The sequence below is a fragment of the Bubalus bubalis genome, chromosome 24 (genome assembly GCF_019923935.1).
Source record: "Bubalus bubalis isolate 160015118507 breed Murrah chromosome 24, NDDB_SH_1, whole genome shotgun sequence".
Taxonomy (NCBI): domain Eukaryota; kingdom Metazoa; phylum Chordata; class Mammalia; order Artiodactyla; family Bovidae; genus Bubalus; species Bubalus bubalis.
This window is the reverse complement of record NC_059180.1, coordinates 6,009,481-6,037,225: the sequence shown is the minus strand read 5'-3', so window position 1 is coordinate 6,037,225 and position 27,745 is coordinate 6,009,481. Positions and strand designations below refer to the sequence as shown.

Sequence of the window (27,745 nt, the reverse complement as noted above, 5' to 3'; positions counted from 1 at the left end):
CAGCGAGAACTTGAGATTACAGCAGATGCCCAGGACAGGGAAGAACTGAAGTTGTATCTAAAAGGAGAGGCTGAAGAGTTCCTTAAACCACACAAGGAAGCAGTCACAGCAGAAAAGTGACAACAGTTTTCAGGTATTTGATTACTTGTTAGAGGGAACAGAGAACAGTGTTTCAAGAAGCAAAATGAGAACAAGTCAGCTTCAAGAAGGCCAGTAGCCAGAGGCTTTTCTATGGAGTCTGGGTGAGAGAGGACGGCAGCACTGACAGGAAAGAGATCAGAGAACTTCTGGAGAATGGCTTGCCAGGACTTGGTGAGGAACTAGCTGGGGAATGAAAGGACGAGCAGAGGGCGGTGGTGAGGGTTTGGGGTTGGACATTCAGAATATCTTCCGAGTTTCTTCCCAACTCTCAGATGGATACTGAGACTCTGTAATAAAGTTCAAGTTACAACAGCTGTCTCTGGGATGAGGGCGTGAAATTATCCCTAGAAAGCAGCACATGGGTGAAGGCTGCCAAGACACGGGAACTGGCCTGGTCTCAGTGGAGGCACGTGGTCCGCCCTTCGGGATGCTTCCCCTACCTTCCCTCTTCGACCTAAACTCGTTCCACCGGACAAACTACTCGGAGGCAGCCAGTCTCCCATTGACTAAGCAACACATCCCCGAGGGCCAGTGCACAAAGCACCTTCTGGGGGCGGGGGCAATGCCAGCACCTGTACATGGGACCACAGGGCTGGGCAGAGCTGCTTAAGGCTCCAGCAAAGAACCTGACCTCCCATCAGTTTAACAGTCTCAAGCCACATCCTGCAACTGACTCATACGTGTTTATTGAGCTAAATCAATAGGGCACAAAAGCAGCTCAGAAACTTTCCCACAATACAGAAAAAATTATGGGCTCCTTATTTTCAACACAGGTGTGCGATGCCCCTCTCCACAACTGAGGTGATGCCCCCCCGCCAACTCCAAACAGCAGAAAATAGGCACTCTGCTCAAACAGAGGGATGGAGCCCCAAGGACAGGGGCTTCTGACTGCCCCAGCCTAGCATCGTCAGAGAAGGCCGGGGAGCAAGGCACAGCCCAGCTCTTCCCCCTCAGAGACCAGGGGTGGGGAAGCAACGATTCCTTTCATTCCATCTTCTGCTGGGTCATGTTGTGGAGATGGGGAAGGACCTAGGGTTACATCAGAAATCCTGTAATGAGAAAGATGAAAGTAAAATACAGAGACCTAACAATGGACCAGAGGTCAAAGAGATGACTGCAGTGTCCTCCAGGTGACACACTCCTCTTCCCGTACCGCCCCTCCCCCAGGACACGCTAAAGCCCCAGGTGACTGAGACGGCAGCCCGGGGCTGAGGCCTCTTAACCTGCCTTCTGCAGTCTGTTCTGAGGACACTCACCTCAGTGTTCAGCTCTGTAGAATCTAAAAGGTCCAGCCTGTGCTCACTGGAGGAGGAGGACTAGAGAGAACGGGGTCAAATGTCAGAACAGTCCTCCCCACTCCCATCACCTGCAGACAACAGAGGGTCCTTTCCCTCTCACATGGCAAATTTGAGGCCAAGTGGGTCCCTGAAGCAGCCAGGAAGGGCAGAGAAGCAAAGTGAGAGTCATCAGGGCAGTGCCCCCTCTCCTGGCCTGCCGACGGAGACCTCCATTTGCTCAGTGCTGGAACCAGAGGTCGGGTTTTCCTGGGGGAACTTCAGCACTAAACACCTAACAGAGGTCCTGCTGTCTAGGCTCTGGGTGAACATTTTTTCTGGTTTTGCCTTCAAGCACAAGACCCCCCAACCCCCACCCCGCTCCGCTGTGCCCGTTCCTCCTCAAAGACCAGAGAAGGGAGCAAACAGCGGCAGAAACACAATCCTCTTCTGTTTATAAGGTTCCTCTTCTCTGTATCTTGCGTAAAAGGTCCATTTTAAAGATGAGGCTGAGAGGGGTTATGGAGTTAACTTGATAAAGTAGGGGAACCTAGGACTCCTATGAGACATCTCATTTGAATTCAATGTGTTTCCTACTGAACTGGCAGCATTTCCTCCTGCGAAAGCAGGCAGGCAAGGGCAGAAGAGTGAGTGGAGGAGGGGCTTGGGCAGCCCTCTCAGGAGAGGAGGTCAGTTGAGCCTGCGCTGGCACAGGAGAGACTTGTTGCCAGGCTCTAAGCACTGGGTAACTGCCCATCTCTCTCTAGCTTGAGGGCTCCTTTTAGTTCTGGAGCAATTAACAAACAAAATACTTACATGGGGACTGAGAATGGGAGTGTGGTTCCAGTCCTTTTTGGTACTTTACTTTTTTAAGAGGATAGGGGAGAAAGATTTTAAGTCCAAGCAAAGTGAATAGAAACTTACAAACTGTTACTCTTTTATGGCTCTTTCAAAACGTCTGGGGCAGCTTCCAGGGACAAGGCATCATCAAAACAAAGGAGAATCACTCTAGGTTCTCTCCCTCGCATCTGCTTCCAGTTCTAAAGGCAGAAGGGACTGTTGGGTCCACTCACCTTGCCTGAACCTTGCCAATCTTCACTCAAGTCGTTCTGAATTTCTAATTCTTCCTCATCCTCTTCCATCAAGCTGAGCCTGGAAGCAGTGGCCAAGAGTAGAGGTTTTCAAGGACCCAAGAGTTTCTTGGCACTCCAGGGGAATGGGGAAGCGGGGACAGGGCAGTAAGCAGACCAGGGGTCCAGATTCGCACCCCTGCTCCCATCAGAGCAGCTCTACTTCCATCCGTTTTATACACTAGGGCTCCACATTACACTGGAAGGAAGTGCTGTGTGGTTAAAACCAGTCCAGAAAGCACCAGCACAGCAGCACTGATTAGGGAGAATCCCCTCATAACGGGGGACAGACTTGAAGTGAAGACAGAAGATGATGAGAAAAGCTCACCGGGTCAGCTGCTTGCCCAGACCAGGACCTGAAGGGTTGAGCGGAGTCCGGAAATGCTGTGGACTCAAGGACCTTGACCTTGGGTTGCCTAAAAGGTACAGGCTGTTGGGAATGAAGTTGGATCAGTGACAAGGGATAAAAATATAGGGTAAAAAGAGGAGATAAAGTGGCCAACATTAAAGCCAGCAGAAAGTTCAGAGTGGAGGGAAAAAGAGAAAATGAAAAGCTGAAAAAAGGGGAAAGGACCTGAGAAGAACCAAGAATGAGGGGGTCCTGTGGCAAGGAACAACACAATAGAAACGGGGAGACACCAGACTGGGAAATCAGAGCCAGGTTTCCCCGGGGGACACACCCTTGGGGAAATGCCAATTCTGAGCTGCCGCCTTCTTCCATCTCCTCTGATGCCCCAAGGGGCTGCCCACTCTTCACAGCTGTGGAGGTGAGGGTAGGTGTGGCTGGGATGCTGTTCGGCTGTAGGCTTTCCTCCTGGGATGCAGAGACGTCTTCTCTGTGCTGCCTGGAGGGCCCTGCAAAGCAGCAGAGGCACATGCTTACTGGCGACCAGGTACCACCAGACACTTTAGTTTTTCAAGATCTGCTCAGTCAGGATTTGGTAACAAAAAGTTAAATAAGAAGGCAATAAAAAAAAAAGAAGGCAATGGAAAATCTAGATGGCCTCATTACGACATGACTAAAACTGAGCACAGCCCTACGTACTAAAAAGTAGGGTTTATAGAATTGTATCAAGGGCTTGCCCAGGAGAAATTCATACATAGCTTAGAAAACAAGATGGAAAGAGACATACATTCCACAGATAAACATAATATACAAACACAAATGTGAGAGAAGGCTGGAGTCACTGAGACTGACAGATCTCAGTTAATCAATGAAGAAATCTGAGATTCCATTCATTCAAGGTTTCTGTAGTGAGAAAAAGTTTAGAATGGCCTGAAACGAGGCAGGAAGCATGCGAGTTAAGGAGAAACAGAAAAGTGAAAGACTCGGTTTTCTAAAAGCCAGAAAAAAAATGAAACCGTAATGTCAGCATAGTTCTAATACGAAGGGTAAGAGGAAAACCTGGGGCTCAAAATATTAAGGACTGTCTATAAGAGATGGAGGAAGGCAAAGGAGAAAGAAGCCAAAATGTTTAAAAAACCCAGGTAAAGCTATTTTAAAACATAAGTCGAATTGACATTAGTATTTATCAACTGGAAACACTCATACAACCATTGTCTCCCTCCCCACAGCCTTGTTTGCACTCTGAAACCAGTAACCGGAAAGTGAGCTGCTTCTGGTGTAAGTATTAGAACATTCCCTAAACAGGGAAGAGCCACACCTGTGAGCTTGTCTTCCCAGAGAATAAACCTGAGCCCCCAGGTGACTCCTAATCTCCCAGCCTATTTAACTGGTGTCATGTCCAAGGATTCAGCCCTAGGACCTCTCCCCATGTCCATCCTCAGTGGCTTTCTTAGCCCTTCAGGTTCATGACTTTAAGTACCAACTCGTACATCTATCTCAAGCTTCTCCCTCCCCCGGCCCTGCACTCCAAACTCCTGTTCTCCAGCATCTCCACCTGTAACATACCAAAGTCCTGGTCTCACTTCTTACACTTTCCCATCTCAGCTGCTATCAACTCCAGTCTTCCAATTGTCAGGCCAAAACCCTGGAGTCATCCGCAACTTCTTTCTCTCTCATATTTTACATTCTCTCTTATTATGAGGCCCTATTAGTGACAGCTTGGAAATATGTCCAGAGTCTGGTCACTTCTCACATCTGCCTCTCCCCAGTTCACCCGCTCCCGCCTGTCTGGGCCCCTACAGCAGCCTCCTCAGCAGTTATTTGCCTTCAAACCCTGCCTCTCCGTCAGTCAGTTCTGCACACAGCACCCAGGAACCCCTTAAAATGTGAGGCGGATCCTGTCACTCCTCTGCTCAAATCCCTCAGTGTTTACCCACTTCACTCTGAGTAGAAGCCAGAGTTTTTATTCTGACTTATGCTTGGGACCCTGACAACCTCTTTGGTCCTGTATCCTACACAATCTCTACTCAGCAATACTGGCCTTCTTAGCTATTCCTTGAACAAGCCAGAGACACCCTGCCATGGCCTCTGGACCACTTGCACCTGCCTGTCTGCTATTCCCTTAGCTGCCCCTTTTTCTAACTTTTTGGCTGTGTTGTATGTGGGATCTTAGTTCTTCGGCCAGGGATTGAACCCACAGCCCCTGCACTGAAAGCACAGAGTCTTAACCACTGGACCTCCAGGTTAAGTCCTCGTCTGCTATTCTGATATACACCAGGCACCCCCTCTCTCTTTCTCCAGTTTTTGCCCTGCATTCATACTCTCTGTGGCTTTCCCTGATCACTTTTTGTAAGACTTTCCCCACCCTCTTCCACAGCGCATCGCTATCTGACACTATTCCAAAGAAAGCTCACTCCTGCATTCCAAGCACAGTAAGTATGATGAACAATGGAACCAATTTTTTCAGTTTTATCCTAACTTTACAAACCCTCTGTTTTAGGCAAACCAATCTATGTATTCATGTGCTTTGGCAAACACTGACCTCTGTTTTGCTTGTGCTGTTCTGCTTGTCCATGGTACTTATTGTTCTTCTGTTCAGCTTATATAAATCTTACCCATTTTTCAAGATCTAGCTTAAATACCATCTTCTTGATAAAGCCTTCATAAGATCAACGGAACATAAAAGGATACCTTTCTTCTCTGAATTCTATAGCAGTCATCTGTCCAACCCCGGGGAAGTTATCACTTACTGGTGACTTCACAGCTCAGATTTTCTATAAATGTATTTTCTTTCTATTAGATGATAAGCTGCTTGAGAATCTGTCATGGCCTCTAAAACACCTAATACAGTATCTTGCATATGGTAGGTCCTTAACAAGTACTACTTTACTGGTTAAAAGCAGAGTTTCCCAGTGGTATGAAAGATAACTTTAGGTGGTATACAGAAGACCTTAAAAAGAATTCACACCATATTTCACACCACACACAAAAATTAACTCAAAAAGGATCATAGACCTAAATGTATTAGCTAAAATTAGAAAACTCTCAGAAGAAAACACAGGAATAGATTTTTGTGACTTTAGATGAGGACAGTTTAAGATATGACATCAAAAGCACAAACAAAAAAACGGGTAAGGTGAATTTCATCAAAATTAAGACCTTTTGTATTTCAAGGACACCATCAAGAAAATGAAAAGACAACAAAAAATGGGAGGAAATTTTTTCTGTATATCTGGTAAGAGACAACTCAACAATAAAAAGACAACCCTATTTTTAAATTAGCAAAGAATTTGAATAGATATTTCTCTAAAGAGGATATATAAATAGCAAATAAGCATGTGCAAAGATGCTCAACAGTATTAGTACTTATAGAAAAATTTAAGCTATAATAGATGAGATACCAATTTAGTCACTAAGAGATGGATAAAATAAAAGACAATAACAAGTTTGGCATGTAGAGAAACTGGGGCCCTTGTCAACTGCCGTAGGAATTGCAAAACAATGCAGGCACTTTGGAAACTAGTTTGGTAGTTCCTCATAAAGTTACACATACTCACCATACAATCCAACAATTTCATTCCTACATACATCTAAAGAGAAGTGAAATCCTACATCCATGTGAAAACTTACACATGAATGTTTACAGGAGCATCATGTGTTAACAGTCAGAAAGTTGAAACAATCTAAATGTCAAGTAACTGATGAATGGATAAAATGACATATCCATACAAATGGATTATTCAGCCATGAAAAGTTATGAGGTACTGATAAATGCTAAGAATGGATGAACCCTAAAAACATGCTCATTAAAAGAAGACATAGGCCACAGACTATGATTCCAATTACATAAAATGTCTAAAATAAACAAATCCGGAGACAAGAAATAGGTAAGTATACTACCTAGACCTGGAGGAATGGGGTATGACTACTAGTATTTTAAAATGCACACCAGAATACTAACTTACACCTCAAGTTTGTGATTTCTAGGGTATTATCACAAGACGAGACTATATTTTTAAAAAATCACTTTAAAGAAAAAACTTATGTAAACATGACAGGTATGATCTGAAGACTATAAAAATCATGAAGACCGTATAAAATTTTTAAAAATTGCAAAATAAGATGTCAACAAGAGGCATCATAAATGTACAGATTCCTTAGTTCAATCTTTGGTTTTATCATTAGTTTCTGTTTAATTTTTCATAGAAGTTGGCTATTTTTACTTGGCTAGATAAACCTTGAAGAAAATGAGGAGCCTTAATGATAGTAGGGGCTACATGAATATTTATTTGACCAAATCCAAGACTCTGAAAGAGGCAAGGACCACATGCTGCTTTACTAAGCAGTGGCTATCAAGGCAGTAGCGCTGAGCACCCGGATACCCACACTCATCACACTTTACCTTCAACTCGCCTCTTCTTGGAGCGGGGGTAGCCCTGAGGGCTGACCTCGACTGTGTTCTCTCCGGGGCTGAGGGAGTGGCAGTAGGTGGTGACTGGACCCCAGGGACGACCAGGTGCCTGGGAGACACGCTGCAGACACTTTTCCAGGTAGGACAGTCTGAGAGAGAGGCGGGATGGAGCCTGTCTCAAGTGGTCAAAGCCCTCACCAGACCCTTCCTCTCTCACCCACGTCTTTATCCACCCACCCCTAACTTACAGCAGCTGCTTGTCCTGATGGAAGAGTCGGGGGGAGAACTCCGCGAGGAGCTCCAGGAATGCCAGATTTGGGGGCTGACTGGAGGAGCCAGCTGGAGGAACCTCAGACAAGGAGAACTTGATGCCTTCCCTTGGTTGAGCAGAATCATTTTAGGAAGACAGGCCCCTCCCAACTCTCTCCCAGGGCTGAGGCATCCTGTCCCAGTGCTTCTTCCTCCCCATGGACCCAGCCTGTCGCCCAGGGATACCCGCTCACCCACGTGACTGCTACTCCTGGACCTGATGACCCTCCCTCTGAGACCTCACTCCCAGCTGGTCCTGTACACACAGTCCGGAAGATTCAAGTACCTTGCCTTCTACCAATACTTCCTTACTTGTGTAGCATGACCACAAGGTCACGGTTCTGTAGCTGCTGGGGTCCAAAGCTCAAGGCAAATCTCCTGGCCAGGTCCCTCATCTCGATGAAAGCTGGAAGCTCATTCAGGCCCTGGGGCCCTTGTTCCTGCAGCAGTTCTGTGTATAACTGTCCAGGAGACATGGCACACGGGAAAGGGAGGAGCAAATAGAACAAGCAAGTACAGCATTCCTTTCTCTGTCCTTTAGAAATTCTAAGGGGCTTGGGACATCATCTGCTGTTTTTACTTTCTTTCCTCTGAGGACACTGACCCTATTCCTGACTGCCTTGCACCAGAGAAGGCTTCACTGTGCTCTGTAACAATAAATTAAAATGTCTGTAGTAACTGAAGGATCTGAGAGACAACAGACAGAAGAAAATTAGGAATTCCCTATCACTTTACTGTGGTGCTCCCATGTGCTAATTCACATAGGAGATCTATGGGATTGGGGTAGAAACTGCCCTGACGGTTAAAATAAATTACTTTTTATGGATCTACTAGTTATGAAGGAGACTGTCACGTGAAATAAAAGTCAAATTAAGTTAGAAACGTCCTGCTCTGAAAGAGCTCACGTTCTGAACAGCTGGGGGTGGGCTGCAGTGGGCGACACAGGCCTGAGGCCCCCCAGGCAGAAGGGGTACCTGCTTGAGGCTCAGCAGCAGGATTCGGGAACAGTGGCTTCGGTCAATCTGCCTTGCTCTTGTTAATGTTTCCTTGATAATATCACCATAGTCATTGTAGAACTGATGGGAAGGAAGTAGAGAAAATGATGTTGACCACAGGAAAGGACTGTTTCTGTTTTGATTTTTTCTTCACAGCCCTAACTACTACATCCTTCCAAAAGGACCTGAGGTAGGGAATATGAATCTACACATGAAACAACTCATACTAGACCACATCTCTAGCCAGCAGGGACAAAGCCCCAGAGAAATCACGGTTTAGGCAAATAATGAAGAGAAGAAACCCTGCCTGGAGTCCATTTCTCAGAGAAGAGTAGGAACCTGCCAGAACACACTGCCACTGCACTGAAACCTTCGCTGTTTGTCTCCCCCGGAACAGAAGCCTAAGGAGCAGGAACAGTTGACTTTTGTTCACTGAGGAGCCCTTAGTGCCTGGGATACTGGGTACTCAATAAATAGAAATCAACACGATGGTGGGTTGAGAAGACAAGGTAGGTATCTAGGTACCTTGGAAGGACTGAACCCTCTTCTGTTCTTTTTATTCCCCTTCTTACATTACCCCATTACACAGACTAGGCTCACAGAATGAAAAAAAAAAAAATTCTGGACAGGAAGATTAAGGTATTTTCCCTCCAATGAATTTCTTCCTAACAGCTTTTTCTCCACAACTGTTTTCTAAGTCTCTTTTCTTTGTCCCTTTATTCCAAACCACGGGCCTTCCCCCGACTTTTCCTTTAAGCTTGGTACTATCATTTCCCCACCCTTTCTGTAGCGCTACAGGGTCTGAGGTCATGGGTCAGAGCCGTCCTCAGCCTGGCGCCCTGCTGTACCTTGTTGTAGTGTTTGAAAACATCCGAGGCTGCGTCCATCTCCAGCACCCCATAGAGCAACAGCTTGCAGAACCCAGCCAGGAGGCGGCGCCGCTGGTGCAGCCGCTCAATCTGCAAGTGATCCTCCTGGGAATGACCTGGCTCCCCACAAGCACAGAGTGGAAGCGTCAGAATCACAATTCAGGCCTCCTGACCTCCAAGCCCGAGGCAGGCCTGAGCCCCAAACCCTTCCTGAGCCCCGGTACCACTCCTTAGCTCCCCAGGCTGGATGAAGACATGGTCCATGAGGAAGCTGGCCAGCTCAGACTGCAGAGTGGCTTCAGGAATAAAGACAAGGGGCCTGAGAAACTCTCGTCCCCCTACAATCATCTGAGGGCTGAAGATGAGAAGCAGATCACTTAACAAGACAAAAGCCTGTTGGGGGAAAAAAGAGAATGCTTAAAAAGGACAGAAAAGTGACCATGACAGAAATTATATTGCTAATTTCCCCTCAGAATGGGTTTCCTCAGACCATGGGAGCCGGGCTACAGACGATGTGCGTCCTTGACAAACGCTTACCTGCTCCTGGATCTCAGAATCCACATCTGAGAGGCAGCTCTGGCAGAGTTCGCAGAAGGCCACCATCCTGCCCTTCAAATCCAACAGCTGCTTCTGTGGAGACAACGACTTCAGGGTCAGGAATGAAGGAAGACACTGGTACTCCATTCCTGTTCCCCCTCCTCAGACCCATATTCACCTGGGAAGCATCTGATCCAGAAATGTGGGTTAGTGTCCAAAGAATGGAAAAATAGACAAGAGTCAAGGCTGGCAGGGTCACCTGTAAGAACCACATGTTAAAAAGCAAAGATCAGGAGAGTAACGGGCAGGCAGGGAGAAACAGAGACAGGCAGATACACATGAAGGAAAGAAGGAAGAAAAAAGCAGACCAGAAGAGAGAGAATGAGATGAGAAGACACCTACTTCCTTTTCTGGTGAGGAAAAAAGTGATTCTTGACAGTCTTCAGAGGATTCTGCCCTGAGCAGGAATGCCATCTCTTCCTGATTTAAAGTCTCCTATAATCCCTCAATATTATCCTTGACTCCCCAGAAGCCAGAGAAAATGACTGTTTTCAGGTGCTGGGAAAGTACATTCACTTCCGAGAGTGGGACAGAAGGAACAACACACACGCTGGAGCTCTCTCATCCACTCCACACCCCTGGGACTGGAACAACCTGCAAGGTGGCCAGCTGGGACACGGGGCCCTTAAGACTCCTGCTTCCACATTTCCAACTTGTCTACTTGCCTGGTGAGGAACTTCTCCTGTGTCCACAGCCTTTCGGAGGAGTTGGTAGCAGGGCTCGTAAAGCTCCCAGCGGGTTAGGTCGTGGGCACTTTGTGGGGGGTGGGGGGCAGAAGAGGGAAATGTTACACTGGAACGGACACTGGCAGGAATAGAAGAGGGAGCAGGCGGGGAGTTGCTCACTTGTAAAAGGCAGAGAGGCGCTTCAGAGTGGCTGCCAGACTATACACCTCATCTTCATCTAAGAAGGACGACTGAGGAAGAAAGGAGGTCCATGTGGCATTTCCCTGAGAACTCGCGGATCCACACCCCCATATCTCATGGCCTCTCCCACACAGGTCTGGGGGGTCCTGTCACATAGCCCTACTTCCAACCTGAAGTAGTTCTTCAAGCTCCTGCTGGAAGCGGTCGGTCAGGAGATCCACCAGCTGGCTTCGGGCAAAGTCCACGCGGGTGAAGAATGTGAACTCAGGATTACACAGCAGATAGAGGGCGTGAGCGCCTGCCTCAAGCACCGCAGGCTCTGCATGCTTCACCACCACCTCCTGGAGCTGCTGCAGGAGCAGCTCCAGGTGCTGAGAAAGAAAGGTGGGAGAAGACAGTGTCATGGGGGAGCTGGGGAAGAGAACTCCTCCTGAGGGGACTAGAGACTGGGAGAAAGAAAGAGCATTGACAACATTAAACTTCAAGGATAAGATGCCTAAGAGAAGGAAGGCTTATTGGTTTTTCTAGAATCCATGTCCTTAAGAAAAAGCAGGTACTGGCAGTAGAATCTTTGGCTCTGGGACAAAAGCAGCAAGCAAGAGGGAATGTGTCGTCCTTTCCCCTCACTTTCTCCAAGCGCCTGGTACAGTAGATGTTGAGGTCGAAGTAGTTGAGAAGCTGCAGCAGGGGAGCCACCTTCTCTGCATCAGCTGAGAACTGTGGTGATTCAGAGGGAAGCCTACTTACAACCTGCCACACTGCTAATTTGGAGGCCACTTCCTTCCACCCGCTCTTTCCCAGAGGCTGAGCGATGAGGCACCTCTACCTTGGCCAGGAGCTGGGGGAGCAGGGGGATGAGGTGCTCAGTCAGCTTCACCTTGTCATCGGCTTGGATCTTACGTTCTTTTGGGGTTAAGCCCTGAAATTAATCATTTGGGGATGGGGGAAAGGTGTATGTATGTGTATTCCTCTGCCTGATAATCTTATCTTCCTAGAAAGATAAGCAGCTCCCTTCAGATTTCTTTTGCTAGAAATGGAATTCTTTGAGAGGCTGAGGAAGGAGCACCCTAACTTAAGACTTGAGGGTAAGGACAGTACCTGCCTGGATTTAACATTGCCAACAACCCTCACCCCCGCACCCCTCACGCTGTACCTTCTTCCCTGTGACCCGTCCCACAGGTGGGTGGCCCTCTGAAGCTTGCCGGACACTGGATACAAGGATTTCTATCAGCGTACTCTCTTGTATATCGCCCAGGTCTGGGTTGGCAGGTGGATGGAAAACACAGATTCATAGATTATCCACACCTGATCCCTAAGAACCCCCTCCATCACCCCCATCACCCATTACCTATGCCTTTTACAAGTCAGGAGAGAAATCTCTCCTGGTTTCCTACAAGGAGAGGAGAGGGCCCCTTCCCTGGCTACCAGCTGGCACATACTCTGGTCCTTCTCCAGCAGCAGGCTTGTCAGACTCTCCCAGTCCTTCAGCAGAGACCCTGCACAGTCCCACAGGCTGTCAACTAAGTACGCGGCGTGGTCATGGAGCTGTGGGAGGAGGCAGATGTTAAGTCACCAAAGCCATATGTTAACACGCTAGAAGTGGCTCCCGATGAATCATTTCTCCACCGCATGTAGAGCCAGCTCCCATCCTTCTCTACCTGCACATCTTAGCACAACAGCTCCTTTCCATACGTCACCTCACTCTCCACGAAAAAGGACAGCAGAAGGTAGAAGAAAGTCCTCTGGGGGCGTGGACTTCGGCGACGCTCTCTCCCGCCCACTGCTCTTGTCTCACACTCAGGGTAGAAGAGCCTGGTCAAAGGGGCACAGGGAAAGGGCACAGCACAGGAGAAAGGAAGGAGTACAAGTTACCGTGGAGGGAGAGGATTAAAGGAGAAAGAGACAGAGCTAAGGAAAGTCTCCAGGGATTGAGGTGGGAAGGAGACACCAAGGGAGACTAATGGGTTGGGAGGGGAGCTTAGAACAGCAGCAGATGATGGAGAGAAACCAAGAGAAGACGGCGTTATAAAGAAACAAACAAAAGGAGCCCCACTCACTTCCAGTACAGAAACTCCCCTGCAGCAGAGGCCAGGGCTCTGTTAGAGGCGTACACGACAGGGTAGATGCTCTCGCAGTCTGCATCTGTCAGCACCCCGTCCATGCTCCTGCCGGGAGAAAAGCAGAACGAGCAGGTGGATGTGGATGTCGTCCTCTGGCACAACTAAGGTTAGAAACAAGGCAAAGCCAACAAGGATTAACTCACAAAGAACTTGCAAATAGAAGATTGGGAGACAGAGGGATATGGAGTTAGAGAAGATGGGAAATTTCCCCCCGGAGCTCTTGCAACTTGGAAATGATCTCAGTCTTTCAACCTGTACAGACAAGAGTCAACCTACAATGCGTGAAGGGAGAGAGACTCTGGAAGGGCCTGTCTGATACTGAAAAGATAACCCTGAGATCCCTGTCTCTCCACTGCCCAGGACTCACTTGAGGATAACTATCAGCAACCTAACGGCCTCCACTGCCACATCATACTCTCGGTCCATGACCATGGAAACCATCCGGTCCTGTAAGAAGGAGAACATCACTTAGTACCTCCTAGCATCCATCCTCAAACACCATCCTCTTAGACTCTGAGAGATTCCTAAAGATGGGGTGTAGAAGCAGATACTGGGATAGCCACAGATACATAAAAGCAATAGAAGTGGGAAAATGAGGTGTGGAAATGGGAACCACAGACAGAGCCAAGCACAGGAGCACAGTCCTGATTCTACCTTAAAGCGGCTGGTAAAGAGCTCCAGGCGCGCAGTCAAGTCTTGGTTGCCATACAGCCCTTTCAGAGCCTTCAAGCACTTCAGACGCACATCTCGATGCTACTGAGGAGAATGGAAATATGAATGACTCCTCCTCTACTTACCCCTACTGGATCTCCATACTTCCCTCTCAGATTGCTCATCCTGGGCCTGGGTATCCTCTATATTGAAGACTCTGAGATGTCTCAAAAAGAATGAATGACTGTCTTCTCACTTAAAACCCCAAATTATCCTTTTCAGCAGAATTAAGCAATCCTGATTAAGAGGATCTTTTGGCTACCACCCCGGCACTTGTATTACCACCCTATCAATAACTGTCTTGCCTTTTCATAGGGAAAGTCTTTCTTCCCTCAACTCTGTTTTAAGGCATTTACTCCCCTACATATACCCTTCTCTCCCCTAGCTTCTCTTACCCTCCCCAGGACTTGGGGAGTTTTGAGGTTCAGTGCCTTGATGAGTTCATCACTGATCACTAGTGAAACACCTAAGTGGCAAGACCAGGAAGAGCTGAAGCACCCTGGGGCAGAGAAGAGGACTAAGTCAACTCTCACCTTATCATGCAGGGTCCAGCCAATGTATTTTAAGTAGCTGTCAGTGAGGAAAGAGGTGCTGTAGCTCTGCATCCAAGACCCAATCTCCTCGATGCAGATAGCACGGATCTCAGGAAGGACATCCCTAGGCACACAGAGAAAGCTGACCCTTTTCACCTTCTCTCCAAACTGACTTTCTATCCTAGCAGATATCTGTTTGTCACAGAAGAGTCTATTTTCTTGACTAAACATCAAGTACTAGCCCTTTCACTTCCTCCTCCCAATGTAAATAAAATACATTAAAAAGTGAACAGTTCCCTTCCGTAACCAATCACTAAAACTTATCCTCTATGCCCCTTTTAAAAACTGATTTTGGAATCTTAACTATCGGCCAAACTGTATGTGTGGTGAACTGAGATACAGCTGATGTACAACATAAGTTTCAGGTGTACAACAGTGATTCATAATTCTTAAAGATTATGTTTCATTTATCCTAAGACGATCGGTTATATTCCCTATGTTGTACAACATATCCACGTGTGTGTGTTGATTCCACTTCAAGAAAAGATTAAATCAGCTGAAGGGTTCTGAAAAGGCAGAGGTTGAAATCTAGGTAAGAGTGAGACACAAACATGGACACTCTTTAACTTAATTCTACCAGCTATTTACCCAGTATAAAACTCCCCTGCCTTTAGCACAGTGAAAGGCAGGGTGAAGTGGGCTGGGGAAAGGCCTGCAGAACTGTAAACCCTCAGAAAGGCCCTGCTTTTGGCTCTCTCCTCTTGTCCTCTCAAGGCTCAAGCCCCAGGAAGATGGGGGAGGGGAGGTTTTGGGCAAAGTTGGAGCAGAATACTCATCAATGCCTGATACTCTTATCTTCCCTCCCAGAAGAGTTTATACAATCATTTGTAGGCAGGAATAAATTAAACCTAATTTGGAACATTTGTTAACGAGTTTTTTCCGAGCTGTGGGACTACAGATAACAGGGTTAGGAGGGGACCTTGTTATTTCTATAGACTCCGTAACTGAGGACCCAGCTGCTTCAATGAGAGGAGCCCAGTAACTCACCTGTACCGATGCACAAAGACACCCCTGAAAAGGGCATTCATCATCCCTTCAATCTCCTCTTGATGCTCTTGAAGCTGGAGGATGGGGAGGAACAGGTCAATCTCTCATGTCCCCCAGCAGTATAAGGCCACAAAAATATTAGAAAAATATGACATTCACCTGTTTCCTATTAATTACAGGGCACAGTCTGAACCTCCTGTATCCTATGTTCCCTTTTAAACCTTCTTTTTTTATTTTCAGGTCATGTGGCTTTATTTCCCACATGTTCACAATACTTCTATCTCCCCAAATCACTTTTTTCTCCATGTGAAAAATACACATCTATAAATAAGGTATTAAAGTTACAAGCCACTCTCCCTCTTTCCTTTGAGGGTATGGATTAGATACCTTGGAAAAGAATACCACCTACTCATCCACATGTGATAGTGGATAGCCCGGTGAAGTTAGGCAGTCAGTAAGATACCTCTAAAATACAAAGCTGATGAGAAAGCTGGAGTTGGCAAATGAAAGTAATTAAGCTAATCAGTCTAAAGCAGAGAAAAAGAAAATGAAGCCAGTAAGTTATCAGAATAGAAAAAGGTTAAACCTTCTAATTCTAAAAGAAGCTATATAGTCAACTAATGCCTCAGAGATTTGTTTTGAAAAAATATCCCTTCTGTGTCCTGTTATTTTGACCATCTTTGGCTATTCAGAGGTCCTAACTGGTAGTTATACAAGTTTTTTACGAACATCAACTGGGGAAATTTTTTAAATAAATGCAATTTGTTTGATAAAAGAAATAGAACAAAAAAAGAGAAGGAAGCAATTAGATTCAGTTCAGTTCAGTCGCTTAGTCGTGTCCGACTCTTTGAAACCCCATGAATTGCAGCATGCCAGGCCTCCCTGTCCATCACCTACTCCCGGAGTTCACTCAAACTCACATCCATCGAGTCGGTGATGCCATCCAGCCATCTCATCCTCTGACAGAATGTGGTCCACTGGAGAAGGGAATGGCAAACCACTTCAGTATTCTTGCCTTGAGAACCCCATGAACAGTATGAAAAGGCAAAATGATAGGATACTGAAAGAGGAACTCCCCAGGTCGGTAGGTGCCCAATGCTACTGGACATCAGTGGAGAAATAACTCCAGAAACAATGAAGGGATGGAGCCAAAGCAAAAACAATACCCAGTTGTGGATGTGACTGGTGATAGAAGCAAGGTCCAATGCTGTAAAGAGCAATACTGCATAGGAACCTGGAATGTTAGGTCCATGAATCAAGGCAAATTGGAAGTGATCAAACAGGAGATGGCAAGAGTGAACGTCGACATTCTAGGAACCAGCGATCTAAAATGGACTGGAATAGGTGAATTTAACTCAGATGACCATTATATGTACTACTCTGGGCAGGAATCCCTTAGAAATGGAGTAGCCATCATGGTCAACAAAAGAGTCCAAAATGCAGTAACTACTTGGATGCAATCTCAAAAACAACAGAATGATCTCTGTTCGTTTCCAAGGCAAACCATTCAGTATCACAGTAATCCAAGTCTATGCCCCAACCAGTAATGCTGAAGCAGCTGAAGCTGAATAGTTCTATGAAGACCTACAAGACCTTTTAGAACTAACACCCCAAAAAGATGTCCTTTTCATTATATGGGACTGGAATGCAAAAGTAGGAAGTCAAGAAACACCTGGAGTAACAGGAAAATTTGGCCTTGGAATACAGAATGAAGCAGGGCAAAGACTAATAAGAGTTTTGCCAAGAGAACTCACTGGTCATAGCAAACACCCTGTTCCAACAACACAAGAGAAGACTCTATACATGGACATCACCAGATAGTCAATACCGAAATCAGACTGATTATATTCTTTGCAGCCTAAGATGGAGAAGCTCTATATAGTCAGCAAAAACAAGACCGGGAGCTGACTATGGCTCAGATCATGAACTCCTTATTGCCAAATTCAGACTTAAATTGAAAACAGTAGGGAAAACCACTAGACCATTCAGGTATGACCTAAATCAAATCCCTTATGATTATACAGTGGAAGTGAGAAATAGATTTAAGGGCCTAGATCTGATAGATAGAGTGCCTGATGAACTATGGACAGAGATTCATAATATTGTACAGGAGACAGGGATCAAGACCATTTCCATGGAAAAGAAATGCCAAAAAGCAATATGGCTGTCTGGGGAGGCCTTACAAATAGCTGTAAAAAGAAGAGAAGCGAAAAGCAAAGGAGAAAAGGAAAGATATAAGCATCTAAATGCAGAGTTCCAAAGAATAGCAAGAAATAAGAAAGCCTTCCTCAGCAATCAATGAAAAGAAATAGAGGAAAACAACAAAATGGGAAAGACTAGAGATCTCTTCCGGAGAAGGCAATGGCACCCCACTCCAGTACTCTTGCCTGGAAAATCCCATGGACAGAGGAGCCTGGTGGGCTGCAGTTCATGGTGTTGCGAAGAGTCGGACATGACTGAGAGACTTCACTTTCACTTTTCACCTTCATGCATTGGAGAAGAAAATGGCAACCCACTCCAGTGTTCTTGCCTGGAGAATCCCAGGGACGGGGGAGCCTGGTGGGCTGCCGTCTATGGGGTCGCACAGAGTCGGACACGACTGAAGCGACTTAGCAGCAGCAGCAGCAGCATCAGAGATCTCTTCAAGAAAATCAGAGATACCAAGAGGACATTTCACGCAAAGATGGGCTCGATAAAGGACAAAAATGGTATGGACCTAACAGAAGCAGAAGATATTAAGAGGTGGCAAGAATACACAAAAGAACTGTACAAAAAAGATCTTCACGACCAAGATAATCACAATGGTGTGATCACTCACCTAGAGCCAGACATCCTGGAATGTGAAGTCAAGTGGGCCTTAGAAAGCATCACTACGAACAAAGCTAGTGGAGGTGATGGAATTCCAGTTGAGCTATTTCAAATCCTAAAAGATGATGCTGTGAAAGTGCTGCACTCAATATGCCAGCAAATTTAGAAAACTCAGTAGTGGCCACAGGACTGGAAAAGGTCAGTTTTCATTCTAATTCCAAAGAAAGGCAATGCCAAAGAATGCTCAAACTACCCCACAATTGCACTCATCTCACACGCTAGTAAAGTAATGCTCAAAATTCTCCAAGCCAGGCTTCAGCAATACGTGAACCGTGAACTTCCAGATGTTCAAGCTGGTTTTAGAAAAGGCAGAGGAGCCAGAGATCAAATTGCCAACATCCGCTGGATCATGGAAAAAGCAAGAGAGTTCCAAAAAAACATCTATAAATGACTATGCCAAAGCAATTAGAATAGTGATTCTCAGTTTGGGGTTCCCACAGGACTTCAGAAAAGTCTGAAGACAGTTTTGTTTATTACGACCTGGGTACTACCGCCACCTAGTGGATACAGGCCAGGGATGCTGTGGGTTTGATCCCTGGGATGGGACGATCCCCTGGGGGAGGAAATGGCAACCCACTCCAGTATTCTTGCCTGAAAAATCCCATGGACAGAGGAGTCTGGGAGGCTACAATCCATGGTGTTACAAGGAGTTCGACACAACTGAGCACATCTGCTGAATCAATGCCAGGACTGCCTCCTAAATGGCATTGTTGAGAAACACTAGACTACATGTTATCTGTTACCCTAACAGGTAACAGGGAAGCAGAATTGCAAGGTGACATTGTTGAAGACAACTGACCCAACTCAATAAATCAATATCCTGAGGGGAAAGTGGAGGCCGGGGCAGAGATTCTGTACAAGATTAAAAGAGACTTAAGAAACACAAAAGACGAAATGAAATGCACAATCCTTAACTAAGCCACAGTCTGGCTGGAATTAACCAGATATAAAAGTCATGGAAACAGTGAGAGATTTTATTTTCTTGGGCTCCAAAATCACTGCAGATGGTGACTGCAGCCATGAAATTAAAAGATGCTTGCTCCTTGGAAGACTAGCTCTGACCAACCTAGACAGCATATTAAAAAGCAGAGACATTACTTTGCCAACAAAGGTCCATCTAGTCAAAGCTACAGTTTTTCCAGTAGTCATGTATGGATGTGAGAGTTGGATTATAACGAAAGCTGAGCGCCGAAGAATTGATGCTTTTTTTTTCTTTTTTTTGAATTGATGCTTATTAACTGTGGTGTTGGAGAAGACTATTGAGAGTCCCTTGAACTGCAAGAAGATCCAACCAGTCCATCCTAAAGGAGATCAGTCCTGAGTGTTCATTGGAAGGACTGATGCTGAAGCTGAAACTCCAATACTTTGGCCACCTGATACAAAGAACTGACTCATTGGAAAAGACCCTGATGCTGGGAAAGATTGAAGAAAGGAGAAGGGGACAAAAGAGGATGAGATGGTTGGATGGTATCACTGACTTGATGGTCATGAGTTTGAGCAAACTCCTAGAGTTGGTGATGGACAGAGAAGTCTGGAGTGCTGCAGTCCATAGGGCTGCAAAGAGTTGGACATGACCGAGCAACTGAATTGAAAAGGCATTTTGGGGACAAATGGAAATTTTTAAATAGGAGTTGGGATTAGAAAATATTAGGGAATCACTGTTAATGTTTTTGGATAGGAAGATAGTATAATACAGGAACATATTTTTTTAGAGGACATATTCAAATCTTTAGGTTAAAATATCCCCAGGTGGCACTAGTGGTAAAGAATCTGCCTGCCAATTCAGGAGGTGCAAGAGATGCGGTTCGATCTCTGGGTTGGGAAGATGCCCTGACGTTAAGAAATGGAAGCCGGCTCCAGTATTCTTGCCTGGAAAATCCCATGGACAGAGGAGCCTGGAGGGCTCCAGTCCATGGGGTCGCAGAGAATTGGACATGACTGAGCACACACATATACATCCACAATTTAGTAAAAAAAAATATCAGGGGAAAAAAAGTAGATGAAGTATAGTGAAATATACAACTGAGTGATTGAACGAAATAATAGTTGTTAAATCTAGATAGTTCATATGTTGTGTTCATTCTACCAATATATCTTTTTGAACATTTGAATATTTTCAAAATTAAAGGAAAAGGAAAGAGAGGGAAGGAAGAAAGGTGGGTCTATCAATACCAAATTTTATGTAAGTCAAAAAGGGAGACTGATAAAAGGCCATTGGCTATAGGGATTAAGAAGTTACTGGTTTGGAGAGAAAAACTGGAAAGGAAAAAATGGGTATAGAAGCTAGGTAGCAAAAAGGATTCAGCTGGATATTAAGGAAGGAAGGAAATACTAAAAGGATAGAAATGGAGTAACTGATAGAGAAGGATTAAGGATAGATTCAAACGCTTATATACAGTTATAACTGGAAAGAGGAAACCATTGGGGAGGGAGAAATTAAAGACAGAAAAGTAAAACTACAACTGATGAAGCAAGAGCCAGGGAAGTCCAAATAAAACAATCACATGAGTGTATATAAGATTTGAGACAGACTTAATACATATACTGTTTAAGATCACACTGACAGTGAAAACAGCAAAAGAGAATCCGGGAAGTAGAACGTTCCCTCCTCTAATGATTTAGCATGGAAGAGATCTTTGATGAGAGCTGGAAAACAGTCAGTTGGCACAGTTAGACATGGTGAGTCCTGCCAACCTCATGGTTGGGGAGGTCTCAGATACTCTGGAGAAGTAAGGGGAAAAGCAGTGTTAAGTTTCATGACATACACAGCTGTTTGAAGGTTTATACAGTGTTAGAGATTTTGTTGGGGGTTATGTCCTCTGGTGGTGGTCTTCAGGTTTAAAAGGAATCAAAGCAAGTACCTACTATGTGCCTGGGTAGGCAATTTACTCGTCTCATTTAGTCGTCACAAAAACAATTACCTCCTTTTGAAAGGAAAGGACACTGAAGCTTAGAGGTTACATAAGGCCATGGAGCTAGTAGCTAACTGGAACAGAATTTAAATCCAGGAGTGAACGACAGGCCTGTGTCCTTTCCATTCCTTGAAAACTTGGCCTCCACCAGCAGTTGGCCTCCCAGCACTCCTGCATACCATACACTTGAGATGAAAGTCAATGCTTAATTCCTTGCACAAGATGCAGGCACAACACTTAAATACTTGTGATAATGAATGCAGACAATAGAAACTGAGCAAAAGTGGAATTACAGAGAACTTTTAAAATTTACTCTAACTAGAAATGCTCTCTTGAGCCCTAATCCCAGAAACAAGCTAAACATACAATGACCTCTAACAGGATGGGTCTATTAAACTACTGCCAGACTCCATCATCACAGTCTGAAAGCTTTCCTGGGAGAGAGAAGCTTGGGGGCTGATAAGGCGGTGTGATAAGCAGCTGTGATGGAAGCACGGGAGCGGAGCAGGAGGCAGGGAAACAGCTCACCTCTCTGCGTTTCTCCAGCAGGCTCTCGAGGCGCTCAGGTGCTCTCTGTCCTAGCCCCTTGTTCCGTTCAGCCTCGTACTGACGCTGGTTGTTGTCCTTGTGCAGACTCAGCTGAAGGGCAACTCTTACCAGGGAGGTCATCAGCTTCATGGCTTTGAGTCAGTAAAAACAAGGTAAGAAAATCATTAAGTGAGAGGAGGGATGGTATGTTCAAAAAAGAAGGAAAAAGGGGCAGTGAAAAAGAAAAGCTAGAGCAGGGTGACCCTAAAATCCTAAGACTCACTGTACTGGAGTGGGCTTTTTCTCTCCCTCTTTTGGGCTGCTTTTAATCCTTAGCCTGTTCTCAGTGAGCTCTGAGAAACATGTTAAAGCTGGAAACTATCACTGTGATCCACCCCTTTTAACAATCCCACTAGTGAGAAACTGGATGAAGGTTCAGGACAAAATAAGCATGACCTTGAAGTAAACAGCTAGAATGCAGGCAGGAAAGAAGACCCAGGGCTAAAGAACAGAGGGAAGTTCTACCAACCCCCATGAGAACATCTACCGAGTTAACAGTGACTGCTTACCAGCCAGGGTGCTAGTGTGACGGAAGGCACGGACCTGGGAGTCTGAGAGGCCAGTGAGCAGGGAGATGAGGTTGTCCATGGGGAAGCCATCATAGAGGAGGCCGTACTGGCACTGGTAGACCAATGTTCTCACAAATTCACAGAAGCTTCCCTGGAACTTCTTCCAGGATGGGCCTGAAGCTATCAGAGGATAGTCTCCTGAATCCTAAAGAAGAGTTCATGAAAAAGATGGGAGCGTTACTACCAGATCCATGGAGTCATAGGGACTGGATGTCAAAACCCAACCATATAGTAAAAAAAATATATATCTTATTCTCAACTCTGTAGGCATATTCGGATAATGTGTATAGGTCCCTTTTGCTCCCAAGAGATTAAACCCCTCCTTCCAAAAGCTATCCTATTTCCCAGAATCGAAAAGAAGAGGGTTATGGGCCTTGTATTTTGCAGTAACAGTGGCTAGAGGATCCTGGATAGTCTTCCTCCACCTCATTAAACTGTTCAGTTAGGTGCCGGATGATCTCTGAGTTAGACATCTTCTTGAACATCTCAGGGGTCACAGTGCCTGAGGAATGGAGATGAGATACTTAGAAGGAAAATAACAGATACCATGACCATTTACATAAACATTTGAAGATGATCTTAAAAATATATTGAAAAGAGCTCAGGTGGGGAATCAGAAGACCAGAATCCTAGTCATAAATGTGCTACCATCTAACTGGAATATCTGATATAAGGCAACCTGTCTAGAAAACCCCAGGGAATCAAACAGCAGAAAACTACAGTTAAAAAAAAATATTCCAAACAAAAAGAAAGCAAGAAAACTATGCCAGGTTCTTATAATACAACCTGCAGTCTTATAAGACCATCTGCCCCAGTAAATTAGGTCATGGCCTTTGGGGACCTGGGGCCACAGTTTCAGTAGAGAAATATGAGGTGAAATGGCTGAGAAATAAGGGATAAAAAATAAAAGATTATTTAGAGGAAAGAAAGGTCTGATGGTCCAAATCTGTAAACATCATCACTTTAGTATGTTTATTTTTCTCCAAAGGATTCTGTCTCCAAACCAATACATTTCATTACTGGATCACTTCCCTATTTACCAATCAACAGTGTAGTTGATACTAGTTAAATAAGGGAAACTTTTCTTACACTTTACCCTCTCTTTTTAGGAATGCCTAATCCTACTCATATTCACAAATAAAAAGTTTTATGAGAGAGAAAGGCTGGGGGTTAGAAAAGGGTAGTTTCCTCACCTTTACATCCACAAGACCGGATGAAAAAGTTAACGAGCTCCAGGAATGCTGCATCCTGGTCCTGCTTGTAGCTATCCAGCCACTCATCTACCAAAGACTAGGAAAACAGTGTGGATAATTTCTATTTCTGGCAATATGATAGACTAGAAATTCTGTATAAGCTTCCTAACTGAAACATCTAAACTTCTGATTAAAATATTAAAAACATCTTTTAAAATGATGTACTACTAAATGAGAATGAAAGGTAGAATTCCATAAAACCAAAAATGGAAGTGAAGGTAGCAATTCTGGGAGATAAGCAAGCTGACTTTTGCTGAGGGTCTACTAAACCCCGGGAACCCTAACTTTCTGTCCAGATGGATGCATCGAATGTAGAGCACAGGAGACAAAGACTAAAGGGCTTCCAAAGAGAGTAGTCCAAAAGGAGGCTCCTGCAAAGAGGCATACCTTCATGAAAGCAAGAATGAGAAATAGATTTACAGGTCAGAAGGGAAGCAAGACAACTAGCTTGTTATGACCTTAGTGTGGGGTAGAAGAAAAAAAGAATTGTTCCTTCAGAATTCATAACCATAAGCCAGTTCTCACATCTGGATTTGCAGTCCAGATCCACCTTACCAATAAAATCAAAATAATTTCAATCAAATTTAATTAAAAGTGATTCTTCAGACTTCCCTGGTGGTCCAGTGGTTAAGAATCCACCTGCCAATGCAGGGGACACGGATTCAATCCCTAGTCTGGGAATATTCCACATGCCATGGGGCGAATAAACCTATGCATGCCACAACTACAGAAACCTGCACTCCACAACCTATGCTCTGCAACCAGAGAAGGCACCACAATAAAAAGCCTGCGCACTACAACTAGAGAGCAGCCTCTGCTTGCCACCACTAGAGAAAGCCTGCACCCAGCAACAAAGACCCCAACAAAGAAACAAGGCACTAAAACTAACAACTAGCCGAAAAACAGACAGAATTACACTCACAGGCTTCAAACACTGAAGTTATCACAGATTATAAAATTATTATTTCCATGATTAAATAAAAGAGAAGCTTGAAAATACAAGCAAAGAACAATTAACTTTGGAAAGGGGTCAAACAAAATGTGTAGAAGTGCATAATATAATAAATAAAATTTGAAACTTCAATGAATGGATTAAAAACAGATTGGATACAGCACAACATGAGTGAAGTAGAAGATTAAGTCAGACTTAATATAGCCCAGACAAATAAAAATAAGGAAAAAAGTTATTAAGACATGGAAAAGAGCAAGAATTTCTAATGATGTCTAACTGAATTCCAGAAGGGGATTAACAGAATGAGAAAGAGGCAACATTGAAAAAGAATTCTGCATAGTTGTCAAAAGACACCAGTCCTCAGAGCCTGGAACCTAACTGATCTCAAGCATGAAAAGAAAAGTTTATACCTCTGAACATCTGATAATACATAAGAACACAAAAGCAAAACAGTCTTGAAAACTGTTAAAGTAAAAAAATTACTTACAAAGGACATGCATTTAACATTTACAAACAAAGCATTTACAGGTTAGATGTGCACAAAAACAGTCCCAGCTGTATATGGTTATTAAATTAAATCAAACATTAAAAATGTAGTTCCTCAGTCACACCAGCCACATATCAAAAATCCATATGTGGCTGGTGGAAGACTGTACCAGACAACAGTGCTACAGATGTCTCCAGCATTAGAGACTGTTGCATCAGACAGCGCGTAGACTGACTGCTGATGTTCAATAGCAATACAGGAAGTTAGAAGGCAGTGGAATAATCTTTTTAATGTGCCGAAAGAAAAAAGTCATCTTAGAATTTGATACCCAGCAACCTTTTGAGAATAAGGGTAAAAGACATTTATACAAGCAAACACTGAGTTTGTTAATAAACTCTATCTAAAAGAAATTTTAAAACATAAACTTTGGACAGCAAGAGAATGATTCTGTGTGGAAGATTTCAGATTTGAAAGGAAATGATGCAACTAAGAGTTTGCATACTGCAATGAAGATTGAAGATCCTGAGAGCCACAACTAAGACCCAGCACAGTCAAATAAATATTTTTTAAAAGAAGAAATGATGAACAAAAAATGATTAAAATGTAGATAAGTATAAACAAACATTATTTAAAACAATGATGTCTACTTGGAAGAGAAGGAAAGGACAGAACTAAAACACTGCACAACAAACAGGATGTAAGGGGACTTCCCTGGCAGTCCAGTCATTAGGATTCTGCATTTCCACTGTACGGGGCACGCGTTCAGTCCCTGGTCAGGGAACTAAGATCCCGAAAGTCATTTGGCACTGCCAAAAAAAACCCCCAAACAGTATGTAAACTGTAAGGTCTAATTGGAATTAAAATGTGCTTAGGTTCTTGTATGAGATAAAACATTCAAAAGGAAAAAAGAGAAGAGGAAAGAGAAACAGAAAAGGCAAGATAAAGCGAAACCACTTAAGATGGTAGAAATAAATTGAAAAATATCAGTACTGACAAAAAATATAAATCAATCTCTCTTATTAAAGGAGACACAGGCAGAATGGATAGGTATAATTGTCAAAGTGGAGCTAAAAGTGAGAGGGGTGAACACGTTGCCACCCGAATCCAAGCTGCTTCTCTAAATTATCCAATGCCTTTCCTTGCCCCTTCCATCAATCAATAAAGGCAAGACCTACCCTAATCTGTGATACTATTATGAAAGGAACATTCTCCCTCATGCAAGATCTCCCTTACATCACTCTACGGATTCACCCTGTGGCCTAATCTGCCTTTCTTGATACCAGTTATGTTCACTAAATCAAGTTTGTAGACATTTGTTCTTATCATTCCACCCAGCAAGGAATGCGATGGTATCAAGAAACAGAGGTGAGATACTCTGTTTTACCTGCATGTCACTTTTGGCACCTTTCACAGCATCAAAGAGATCACTGGCTGGTGGCTCTGACTCTTTCTGACCATGAGCACGTACTGTTTGGGACCTCTTCTTCGGAAATTTTGCCTAGTTAGTAATAAGAAATCATGAATGTTTTTAAAAAGTAAAAGTGACATTAACACTTACTCTCATCAAAATCACAGTTAGGCTTAAGCTGCCAATTCCACAGCAGAGTTTGAGTTACTGTCTCAGCTTAGAAATTAAGCATTTTTATATTGTAAACTTTATTTCTAGCCTTATCTCCTTTTAAAAGTTCCTTAACCCCATTCCTGTTCCTCTATACCCTAATACTGTATTCTCTGCTCTTCAAAATCTGCCTTCTTTCTACTTCTGTCCCTTAATACTCTTTAAGCCCTCTCCTTTCATCAAGCATGTCACCTGAACCTCTTCTAGGTTTTCTTTAGCTGCTTCCCAGACCAGGTTCAAAAACAAAACTGACTCACTGGGGTTGGTTTGAGTGGACGTTTTGCTGCTCTCTTCTTCCCATTTCGTCTCAAGCTGTCTTCGAAATCACTGCCTTCACCAGCTGATAAAGATTCACTATCCCTATGAAGGAGTGTGGTTCTGCTTAGATACAACACCCTAGTCCCTATATATAAAAGGGTAAATGAATTATAATTTCTCTAACTACACCCCTCTCCATGAGAAAAATATATTCAGATTTTAAGGAGAGATGAGCTGACTGTTGCCAGGAAGTAGAGACAATGTCTTAAAGGAAAACTTTCACTTAAAGCATTGGAAATGAAGAATGAGGCACTGAGGGAGATGAAGCACAACTCTTTCCTGCTGCTGCCGCCAAGTCGCTTCAGTCGTGTCCGACTCTGTGTGACCCTATGGACAGCAGCTCACCAGGCTCCTCTGCCCACAGGATTCTCTAGGCAAGAACACTGGAGTGGGTTGCCATTTCCTTCTCCAAACTCTTTCCTAATATCCACATTAAAAAAAAAAGATATTCACGTAGGCAGTCAGGGGGATAACTGCTGTGCAGAGAAAAATTAGCATGGGTTAGGAAATCGTGTTTGATTAATACTAATACACAAACAGGATATTAATATGTGCCTGGTGTTAAATTTCAGCCCTAAAAACAAATTCACCTCTTACTGATTAAAATGTACAAAATATATATAACCTGGTCCTAAACAGCACAATGATTTACAAGAGACTAATTAAAATTACCAGGGGATATTTTTATAACTGAAATATAAACTTTAAAAATGGTGAATCATTATGTTGTATATCTGAAATTTATATAATATCATGCATCAACTATACCTCAATAAAAAAAAATTACCAGGGGATAAATTAGACCTTGTATGAGACTTTTTTTTTTCCTGG

General features: G+C 44.2%; 1 protein-coding gene across 10 annotated transcripts in view; it reads right to left on the bottom strand.

Moving 5' to 3' along the window:
• Positions 1–805: 805 nt before the first annotated feature.
• The window catches only part of STAG3 (stromal antigen 3), a 29,804-nt gene continuing 2,864 nt past the window's right edge, over positions 806–27,745 (bottom strand). For 4 of the 10 annotated variants that reach the window (XM_025275480.3, XM_044936201.2, XM_044936200.2 and 1 more), the window contains 32 exons: positions 26,854–26,956; positions 26,363–26,476; positions 23,480–23,576; positions 22,712–22,788; positions 22,227–22,431; positions 21,658–21,809; positions 15,350–15,423; positions 14,303–14,426; positions 13,713–13,811; positions 13,426–13,505; positions 12,996–13,103; positions 12,636–12,750; positions 12,378–12,483; positions 12,092–12,195; positions 11,765–11,857; positions 11,566–11,655; positions 11,109–11,309; positions 10,918–10,988; positions 10,738–10,825; positions 10,191–10,271; positions 10,013–10,120; positions 9,700–9,868; positions 9,455–9,591; positions 8,586–8,687; positions 7,924–8,072; positions 7,551–7,679; positions 7,294–7,451; positions 3,226–3,400; positions 2,874–2,975; positions 2,489–2,567; positions 1,398–1,457; positions 806–1,170 (listed from right to left, as the gene is read on the bottom strand). In XM_025275480.3, the coding sequence (XP_025131265.3) occupies positions 1,126–1,170; positions 1,398–1,457; positions 2,489–2,567; positions 2,874–2,975; positions 3,226–3,400; positions 7,294–7,451; positions 7,551–7,679; positions 7,924–8,072; positions 8,586–8,687; positions 9,455–9,591; positions 9,700–9,868; positions 10,013–10,120; positions 10,191–10,271; positions 10,738–10,825; positions 10,918–10,988; positions 11,109–11,309; positions 11,566–11,655; positions 11,765–11,857; positions 12,092–12,195; positions 12,378–12,483; positions 12,636–12,750; positions 12,996–13,103; positions 13,426–13,505; positions 13,713–13,811; positions 14,303–14,426; positions 15,350–15,423; positions 21,658–21,809; positions 22,227–22,431; positions 22,712–22,788; positions 23,480–23,576; positions 26,363–26,476; positions 26,854–26,956 (3,595 nt within the window). In that variant the 3' untranslated portion in view covers positions 806–1,125. Of the gene's footprint in view, positions 1,191–1,397; positions 1,458–2,488; positions 2,568–2,873; positions 2,976–3,225; positions 3,401–7,293; positions 7,452–7,550; positions 7,680–7,923; positions 8,073–8,585; positions 8,688–9,454; positions 9,592–9,699; positions 9,869–10,012; positions 10,121–10,190; positions 10,272–10,737; positions 10,826–10,917; positions 10,989–11,108; positions 11,310–11,565; positions 11,656–11,764; positions 11,858–12,091; positions 12,196–12,377; positions 12,484–12,635; positions 12,751–12,995; positions 13,104–13,425; positions 13,506–13,712; positions 13,812–14,302; positions 14,427–15,349; positions 15,424–21,657; positions 21,810–22,226; positions 22,432–22,711; positions 22,789–23,479; positions 23,577–26,362; positions 26,477–26,853; positions 26,957–27,745 lie in introns of all 10 variants that reach the window. The other 6 variants (XM_025275476.3, XM_025275475.3, XM_025275472.3 and 3 more) reach the window with 6 other exon arrangements.